Genomic DNA, 9124 nt, shown 5'->3' with positions numbered 1-9124 from the left:
ATAAAAATTAGATATCACTTACATTAGAATTTCCTATATATATATCTTCTCTCTTGCTTATAATGTATGCTAATTATGATAATGAAGACATTGAAACAGTAAACTTAGGCTTAAAACATCCATGTGAAACTAGTTTTTTTACTGTTATTTAAATTTTAGTGTAAATTATATTTTCTAATTAACTTTTTGTTGCAGTGGGCTCACCTTCCTCACATCCATTTTGGGTTAACGTTGGATAGAAATAAGCAAAAGGAGACTGATGAAGCAATGGCTGCACCAGCAGGCCAACAATTAGACCATGAGAACTTCTTCTGATAATATAAATATATATAATTTATAATGCATGAAAAATAATCAATATATTATATATATATATATATATATATATATATATGCATGCTGTAATGTGTTGAGCTTGATATTAATAATTAGTTTGATTTATGTACTTAATTAATATGTCTGTATATATGATATAATTTGTATGGAGCTAGAGAGTTGATCTCTAGTTATTCTGAAGGGAAACTTCTACATTTTATGTGATTTTAGAATGAATACTCTTTATGTATTTCTCTTACTTTTAAGAATTATTTATGGGGAATAATAATTAATAGATAGACATATAATTTTTCTGAACAGTTATATTTTTATATGTAGCTTCGACTTTAATGAGCTTTTCAGAAGGAATGCACACAATAATGTTTGAGTTAAATATTTTGGCCAATAGTTGGTTATGACTTCGAAGTATAAAATGTTTTGAGTTAAATATTGGAACATTAATTGAGTTATAATAATAATAGTTATACAGTTATAATAATAATAATAATAATAATAATAATAATTAAAGTAGAAAGTAAGCCTAGCTATGAACGCTTAGCATAGTGGAAATATAATGCAGTGTCAGTGTTAACAGTGATTCAGAATGTGTCAATGACTAGTCACATTTTTCACTTTGCGTGGGAGTCCTGAGTCCTCACCACTCCACTCATCCATTAAATTATGTTTTATTAATATTTTATTTTAATAATTTTGCTCGAGAGAGGTTTTTTTTTTAAATTTTATGATAAATATTTTTTTTGTATTTATTGTCGAATCAGAAAGTCAGCTATTTTTTATTTTTTTAATAGTATCAATAAACTTTAATAGGCTATTTTTTATCTACAAATTAATAATATTTATTTATTTATTTTCCGTTGAACCCTTTTGCGGCCTCCTCCTTCCTCTGCGCGCTCTCCGTTCTCCCCGCATTTCTTCTTCTTCTTCAATTTTGGATGGTGTTCTTCTCCATCAATCGAGGAACGTTTCTCCATTTCTTTTTTCTTTTTTTTGTTGTTGTTGCATACAATGATGGCAGCCGTCTCCTCCTACCCAAAGGCAAAAGCTTTTTTGTGATTGCTCGTTGTTTTCCTCCATTTTTATCGGTTTTCATCGTATAGATCTCGAATGCACATCCGTTCTTGTGTTGGAGATCCATTTTTTTATGTGGCTTCGATCTTAAAGTCGTCGCTTTGGAGGCCATCTCGATCGGTTTACAGGCGTTTGATCTAATGCCGAAGAGACGTCAATGGGACTATTGATTGCTCAATCGGGATGGGGAATCTGTGTGTCGTCCCACGCTTCTCCAAGGGTGGATTATTCCAATTCTTGTCCTCTATTATTGTGTGGCGCAGCCGATCGAAGCAAGACGCTCTTCCAGTTTCCAATGACAAGGGGCAGATCGGTGACGCATCCTTGCCCTCACCCTTGCCCTCCCCAGCTGAAGCAGTCGTCGAAGCGCCCCAACCAATCGAGATCCAGGAGAACGGGAGAAAGCCGGCGCCCAATCGATCATCGACAGATCGACCCGATAGGCCTACCCATGCGAAGAGAGGTTCCAGTGTCGCCGGACTGCAAGTCGACTTCGTGCTTAAGCGCCAAACCGAGAACTTGAAGAACCTCTATAGCTTAGGCAGGAAGCTTGGACAGGGACAATTTGGCACGACATATCTATGCATAGAGAAGGCGAGCGGAAAGGAGTTTGCTTGCAAGTCCATTCTGAAGAGGAAGTTGACAATGGAGGAGGATGTGGAGGATGTGAGGAGGGAGATCCAGATAATGCATCACTTGGCTGGGCACCCAAATGTGATCTCCATCAAGGAGGCTTATGAAGACGCAGTGGCTGTTCATGTTGTGATGGAGCTCTGTGCAGGCGGTGAATTGTTCGATAGGATCATTCAAAAGGGCCATTACACAGAGAGGAAGGCGGCAGAGCTTGCAAGGGTGATCGTAGGAGTTGTGGAGGCTTGCCATTCCATGGGAGTCATGCACCGCGATTTGAAGCCTGAAAATTTTCTCTTCGTTAACCAATTGGAGGATGCACCTCTCAAAACAATCGATTTCGGATTGTCTATTTTCTTCCGGCCAGGTACGCTTTTTGTTCTTCTCTTTTGAGTATTGTTGTTGTTAAATTCTGGTTGAAGCTCACGGTGAAGCTTTGCTCCTTTATGTTTGTGCTCATGCACCTATACTATGTTATCCAGGACAAGCTTGATTAACTATAAAACATCTCCTAAGATTTCGATTTCGTTGTCAAAATGCTTCCTCTCCATTAACAAATGAATTTTTTAGGTTGTAGTTTAGAAAGGTGAAATAGTTATTTTGATCTTAGACAGGTAGTATTTTGACAACAACATGGAAAGCTTAAGAGGCAATAAGTATCAAGCTTTACAGTTATTGCCTTATTGGAATTGAATACTTATGTAGAAAAAGAAGCATAAGAACAAATCATGGATTTATAGGATATTGATCATTAAGATTGTAAGATCCTAAGTTTCCATTACAATCTTGACTAATATGACTTAGAGGACAACAAAGTTAATCAAAAGATGAGTTTGCTCTATATAATTTTGTTGTGTTACTTGTTATGAAATGTTTCCTTCCAGTGTATTATTTGGCAGATTCGCCTTTTCAGGAGAGATCTTCACTGATGTTGTTGGTAGCCCTTACTATGTTGCTCCTGAAGTCCTAAAGAAACGCTATGGTCAAGAGGCAGATGTATGGAGTGCTGGAGTCATCATTTATATCCTCCTGACTGGAGTTCCTCCATTTTGGGCTGGTGAGAAGTTGTTCTTCAGTTTTATCAGCATCATGTTTATGTATATATCGTAGACAAGATTTTATGTGCTATCTTTCTAACTATATTTGTTATAATTTGTCCCTCAGAAACCGAGCAAGGTATTTTTGAAGAGGTACTACATGGTCATGTTGATTTTCAGTCAGATCCATGGCCTAGCATCTCAGAGAGTGCGAAAGATCTAATAAAAGGAATGCTTGTTAAGGATCCCAAGCAGCGGCTGAGTGCCCATCAGGTTCTGCGTAAGTACTTAATTTTATGTATAGATAAACTCCACTCACCTTTTAGTTCCACATCTCCGATTGGGTTAGCTAAAAGCTAGTTCGCTTTCAAAGTTTTATTGTTCGCAAGAGAAAACTATGACGATCTAGTTCAATGGTGAATTGTGTTTGCGGAGCTTGTTTTGGTTTCCTCTCAGGTCATCCATGGATGCAAACAGATGGAGTAGCCCCTGATAGGCCTCTAGATTCTGCTGTTCTATCTCGACTCAAACAATTCTCTGCCATGAATAAGCTGAAGAAGATGGCTATCAGAGTAAGCTTTTAAAGTTTTTTGAAGAATTCATATCATACTTCTATGATGTGTTTCATCCAGTTAAGTTTTTAGTTTTATTTCTCGAGCTAATGTTGTTGTAAAATGGTTTTTCTGTAGGTAATTGTTGAACATCTTTCCGAAGATGAAATTGTCGGCCTTAAAGAAATGTTTAAGATGATAGACACGGACAATAGCGGGCAGATAACATTCGAAGAACTCAAAGTTGGATTAGAGAGGGTTGGTGCTAATCTAAAGGAGTCCGAAATTTATGCACTTATGCAAGCAGTAAGTATTCAAAGATAAGAGAGCTATTCTAGTCTGTATTCGATAAGAAACATCACGAATGCTTTTGCCAATGATCTCTCAAAAACTAATCCACCTGTTTCTTCAAATTTGGAAAATTTAGGCAGATGTTGATAACAGTGGGACTATTGATTACCGCGAGTTTGTTGCTGCAACTTTGCACCTAAACAAGATAGAGAGGGAGGACCATTTGTTCAAGGCCTTCTCCTACTTCGACAAAGATGGGAGTGGTTATATAACTCAAGATGAACTGCAACAGGCTTGTGAAGAGTTCGGTATCGCCGATGTCAAGCTAGAGGACATGATTAAAGAAGTTGATCAAGATAATGTAACCCTTAACTACAAAACTATCTATCAGAAAGATAAGTTTCTCACCTTTCTATATCTTTCATTTTTGCAGGATGGACGAATAGATTACAATGAATTTGTAGCCATGATGCATAAAGGGAACAATGGACTCGACAAGAAAGGGATGCAAGCTAATTTCAGTATTGGTTTTAGAGATGCATGGAAGAATGGTTGACAAGGAAATTTTGCTAAGGTTCTTATAATTCTTTTTGTTTCTTTGTTTGTAACTACTATCGAGAGTTTTAGGAGCTGAAATTGTATTTTGTTGTATGTATGAATGACTATCAGTGCACAAATAGTTTGGATTTACGTATACTTAAATTTTATTTTGAACATGCTCTGTTCTCAAATATTTATTTTGAAATCTCCAATCTTGCAGACGTAAACGAAAGTTTATCTGAAAAGTGAAAAGAAACAAAAAAATCTTAAAAACTTCGAGATCCAGAGAGAAGATGGTGATGTTGTATTAATCACAGCGTCTGCGATCCGATCGGAGCAGAAGGAGGAGGTGCTTCATCTCCATCGTCGCCGCAGATGAACCTTTTTGCATCCGCCAGCGCCTCCGCTTCCTTGATGGGATCGATCAGCTCGACGCCGTGACAGCCGTCGGACTCCAAGCTCGTCACCACGCTCACTCCTCTCCTCTGCAACATCCTCGCGAACTCCTTTTGCCGGTCGAGCAGTGGATCTCCGGTGTGTCCTCGGACCAAGCACCGCGGGAAATCACGCAGTCCGGCGAATAGCTTCTCTTCGTTCTTAAACGGGTTGGAGTACTCGTGGTCCCTGTCGGCGCCCTCCGGCAACGCCAGCTCCCACATTAAGTCGTTCTCGGGCAAAGATAGGACCTTGCCGTTCTTCAGCTTCTCCTCGGACTCAGTCCGCTCGATTCCTCCGAAGTAAGGCTGGTCCAGCACCAGCCCGGCGATGCTCAGCGGGGCCAAAGAGTCCTGGAGCGCCCCCGCGCGGAGGGCGGCGTGGAAGGCGATGGTCGCGCCCGCGCTGTCGCCACAGAGGAAGCAGCGGGAGAAGTCCGCGCATTCTGTGAGCGGGAAGGGGAGGTTTCCCTCCACGGAGGCGCCCGTGGCGTGGGCGCGGAGCCAGAGGAGGGCGTCGAGGGCGTCATCGAAGGCGGCGGGCAGGCGATGCTCCGGCGCGAGGCGGTAGTCGACGGAGAGGACGACGGCGGGGAGGGCGACCGCGAGGCGGGAGCAGAAGTCGTGGAAGGGGAGGGAGGCAGCGCGGAAGATGATGAATCCGCCGCCGTGGAAGTAGACGATGACCGGGAGCTTGCATCCGGAGGGAGGCGGCGAGGGTGAGGGGAGGAAGAGGCGGATACCGGTGCCGCGGGCGGAGTCGAGCAGGAGGTCGCGGCAGAGGACGGCGTCGGAGGAGGAGGGCGGAGAAAGGGGGAAAATGGCGCCTCTGGTGAGCGAGCCGTCGGCGTTACGGGAGATCCTCAAAAGCTTGTAGGGATCCATGGCGATGCAATCACTCTTCTTTCCGCCATTAAAGATCGATACAGCTTTTAAAGGAGAACTCCACCTGAAGCAACGCCGTAGTTTAACGGCTACAATTTCATTTTATATTATTAATGAATATTAATTTTTGCTTAATCTTTCTCATTTCATTATTATTATTAGTTGGCTGAAATAATTCAACAAATATTTTTAAATATTTGTAGATTAATTTAAATCCAGTTACCAATTATTTATTGATTCTAAAATAATTAGCTACTAATTACTATGATTTTTTAAAAGGATATATTTATTTTCTTTACTACTAGGAAGAATTGATTTAGTTATAATTGATATGTTCCTTTTAATGTAGACTAAAAAAAGTACATCTTATCAATTATATTAATCTTTTGTAGTAATTGACTATAATATGGAAACAGCTTAATAATATTACTTGATTGTTATAGCTTTAATTGTAATTGATTGTAGAGAAAAACTAATATGTCAATAAATTTAATTGGAGACATAGTTGCTACGCATTTATTGTAGATTAAAATGTTAGATAAATGATTTAATCAATTATATTTAATTATTTATAATGATTGATTATAATATAGGAACAAATTAATAGGAGAATATTTAAAGAAAAAAAATTCGGCTCATGTTGGGCCGTTACAGAACGGCCCAAAAATAATTCTGCTCGGCCCAAATTCAGCCCAATATATACACTTGGACTTGGGGACGAGATGAGGTTCACGGAAAGGGAGGGGGCTAAGGCGATGTCGATGGCGATGAGCAACACCGCTCTTCTCCGCCGCCTCTCCACCGTGCTGGTGGCGCGATCTGGTTGTCCCAGGAGGATGCGCTTGTTTTCGTCGTCCCTCGTGCGCTGTGCCACCTTCGAACCTCCGGACGTATCCCGCCTCGCTGACTCCGCTCGGATCTCGCTTGCTCCGGGAGAGGTTCCACCCTTCCCGCTTCTTATTTGATTTCGAGTGCTTTTACTCTTTCACGGGATGGGAAATTAAACCCTCATTTGTGGAAGGTGGAAGACTTTGGCCCCAAAATTAGGCAAGTAATCGACTGGTACGATCAATCACCCTTGGCTTCTGCTTGAAATGTGCTTGCTTGCTTTTCATGCTTTTGATGATATTAAGCATTTGTGATCTTTTCGAACCAGTAATGCTAGGTGATTGATGGTGTGGTTGAATTGGTCGGATTGGTTGACTATCAATTATATTTTTATATATTAAATATTATTATAAATTTTGTAAAAATATTGAAAATTATGATAAACTCCTTTTCAATCCTGATTGACAGTGTTGATAAATATGATGCGTGTGTGTGTGTAGGTAAAAGGCGGCAAACTAGCATTTGAAACTGTGATCACTGTTAGGACTGCACCCTCTCAGCCACTGAACTTAGTAAACTGCACCAGATTTCCATCCACTTCTCAGTTGAACTTGATGAACTGGTTACTTAGGTTCTGGTTTGAAAGAACTGGGATAATAGATGTCAAGCAAGCCCCATTTGTTTCGACAAGCCGAGTTTTAACCTAGAACCCTAGAAATAGCTTTCTTGGCATTTACCAGCTTGGTAAGTGAGTGCTTCCATTTAGCCTATAATTGTTGAGTGGGCAAACCCTGTCAAGTAACCAAGTAGTTTGACTTGTTTTCTTGCTCTCATGTATAATTGGATATATGCATTTTCATTTGTTCATCAGAGTTACAGCTACTTCCAGTAACTATTCAGTAAACTACTCTTCAATGACGAATTCTTGCCAATATAATTGGTGCATTTGTCAAATGATCTCTTAACAGGGTTGGACAACTTCAGGCTGTAGATTTGGAGAGTGTTGAACCTTCAGTTCGAGCTGGTAGATATCTCTCTATTATGATGTTCCAGTTTGAATCTTAGTTATCATAGTTCTTTTATGTTTAATTTATCACTCAGTAACCCTACCTTGCTAATTAAAGTATATTAAAGCATTCTCAAATTCATGCGCCTCTTATTCTTCTGTTACAAGTTCTGGAAAAGTCCAAGTTCTGTTGCATCTAATATGTCTGTAAGATACAAGAAACACTGCTCATGTGATCATTTGATATTCATTGTTCCAAGGAAAATCTCACAAAGCCTTCTAGGTCAAATTTGCCCTTGGCCGTTTTATACACCTCAGGGTGACTCAGTGAGTGATACAAAGTGAGAGTCAAGGTTGATTCAGCTTGTGCCCATAACAAACTCTAGCCATTGATCAAATTGACCAAACATGTCTTTTCCTTGTTGGTTATATGCGAGTGCCATTGAATTTTGTTCATGCTACTAATCACCACAATGATGCATTGGGTTAACATCTAATTTATCATGGGAGTCTTATGATTCTTAACTCTTAAGATCCAAAGATTTAATGGAGCATCAATTTTTTATTTTTATTTATCTTAACCACAGTGTGTCACTAGACCATATCGGATGAGTCACTATTGCCTGTTCTGACAAGGATAAACCTCCAGCCTCTAAGTGGTGTTATTATTTGAATTTGAACATTTGACACACTCCAGAGCCAAATAATTTTTATTTGAAAAGATAATTTTTCACAAAGGTATTTGTGGCCGTGAAGAAGGAAGCCTTGGCGCAACGATAAAGTTGTTGTCGTGTATCTAGAAGTCATGGGTTCGAGTCTTAGAAATAATCTCTTGTAAAGAAGGGTAAGGATGTCTACAATAGATTCTTCTCTGGGATCTTGTATTGGCAGGAATTTGTGCACCGGATTGCTATTTATTTGTTGCCGTGAAGGTAGATGCCAAAATGAGTAGCTGACTCCTTCCTTTCAATAATTTCTTTAGTATTGAGATTAGCTTCATCCTTAACAATGATCTCTCTTGTTTGAGACCGTTCATTTAAAATAACAGATTGAAAAGATATTAATTCTCTTATGTTTTATCATCTACAATTTTTATTGTTTTTATTTCTTTCTTTTATCTTTTTGATTGTTTCTGACTTTTCAGATGCTGAAGTTAGTATGTATAAACGAGACGATACGCCAGAAACGTTTGAGAATCGGTATGGATTATCTGATTCGCTGTTAGTGATCATACTTTTCAGATCACATCATTTAAGTTTTGGCTTTGATTATCTGGTTTGCTTTAGTTTCTTATTTATTTATTTATTTTTATTTCTCTCTTTAATGCGATGAACATAGGGAGGCAATTATTAGAGTGGCGCCTAGCTACGATGATCCATATATAAAAGTGCCAAAAGTCTTGAGCAAGGAATGAGATTTCTCTACTTTGATATATGAAGCAACTGTTCCTTTTTCAAGGTAAAAGTGTATTGTTGGTCTTTCAACGTGAAACATTGGACTTTCTACGAGGCCATACGT

General features: G+C 39.3%; 3 protein-coding genes across 3 annotated transcripts; 2 read left to right on the top strand and 1 right to left on the bottom strand.

Annotated features, from left to right (window-relative positions):
• The first annotated feature begins 1417 nt into the window (after positions 1-1417).
• On the top strand, positions 1418-4556 carry LOC141817721 (calcium-dependent protein kinase 10-like). Its single transcript, XM_074705356.1, has 7 exons — positions 1418-2401; positions 2948-3091; positions 3199-3351; positions 3528-3643; positions 3761-3928; positions 4050-4274; positions 4347-4556. Exons 1-7 carry the CDS (start codon positions 1588-1590, stop codon positions 4467-4469), a joined length of 1743 nt encoding a protein of 580 aa, XP_074561457.1. The 5' UTR covers positions 1418-1587; the 3' UTR covers positions 4470-4556.
• Positions 4557-4764: 208 nt separating this feature from the next.
• On the bottom strand, positions 4765-5830 carry LOC141817718 (putative carboxylesterase 8). Its single transcript, XM_074705352.1, has one exon. It carries the CDS (start codon positions 5770-5772, stop codon positions 4765-4767), a length of 1008 nt encoding a protein of 335 aa, XP_074561453.1. The 5' UTR covers positions 5773-5830.
• Positions 5831-6510: 680 nt separating this feature from the next.
• On the top strand, positions 6511-9111 carry LOC141817720 (glutamyl-tRNA(Gln) amidotransferase subunit C, chloroplastic/mitochondrial). The gene is made up of 5 exons (XM_074705355.1): positions 6511-6710; positions 6794-6834; positions 7569-7624; positions 8751-8805; positions 8945-9111. The coding sequence occupies exons 1-5, from the start codon at positions 6528-6530 to the stop codon at positions 9018-9020; spliced, it is 411 nt and encodes a 136-aa protein (XP_074561456.1). The 5' UTR covers positions 6511-6527; the 3' UTR covers positions 9021-9111.
• Positions 9112-9124: the final 13 nt, after the last annotated feature.

Source organism: Curcuma longa, unplaced genomic scaffold (genome assembly GCF_044706935.1).
Source record: "Curcuma longa cultivar G26 ecotype Majalengka, Jawa Barat unplaced genomic scaffold, ITB_CL_G26_1.1 contig_21711, whole genome shotgun sequence".
In the NCBI taxonomy this organism is placed as follows: Eukaryota; Viridiplantae; Streptophyta; class Magnoliopsida; order Zingiberales; family Zingiberaceae; genus Curcuma; species Curcuma longa.
Note: the sequence above shows the minus strand (reverse complement) of the source record. Positions and strands in the feature narration are given on the sequence as shown.

Excerpts from the sequence above, each read along its gene's own strand:
- LOC141817720 (XM_074705355.1), top strand. The coding sequence starts at position 6,528 with ATGTCGATGGCGATGAGCAACACCGCTCTTCTCCGCCGCCTCTCCACC. Across the intron at positions 6,711-6,793 it reads TCTCGCTTGCTCCGGGAGAG|GTGGAAGACTTTGGCCCCAA; the intron begins GTTCCACCCTTC and ends CATTTGTGGAAG. Across the intron at positions 6,835-7,568 it reads ATTAGGCAAGTAATCGACTG|GGTTGGACAACTTCAGGCTG; the intron begins GTACGATCAATC and ends ATCTCTTAACAG.
- LOC141817721 (XM_074705356.1), top strand. The coding sequence starts at position 1,588 with ATGGGGAATCTGTGTGTCGTCCCACGCTTCTCCAAGGGTGGATTATTC. Across the intron at positions 2,402-2,947 it reads GTCTATTTTCTTCCGGCCAG|GAGAGATCTTCACTGATGTT; the intron begins GTACGCTTTTTG and ends TCGCCTTTTCAG. Across the intron at positions 3,929-4,049 it reads TTTATGCACTTATGCAAGCA|GCAGATGTTGATAACAGTGG; the intron begins GTAAGTATTCAA and ends TGGAAAATTTAG.
- LOC141817718 (XM_074705352.1), bottom strand. The coding sequence starts at position 5,772 with ATGGATCCCTACAAGCTTTTGAGGATCTCCCGTAACGCCGACGGCTCG.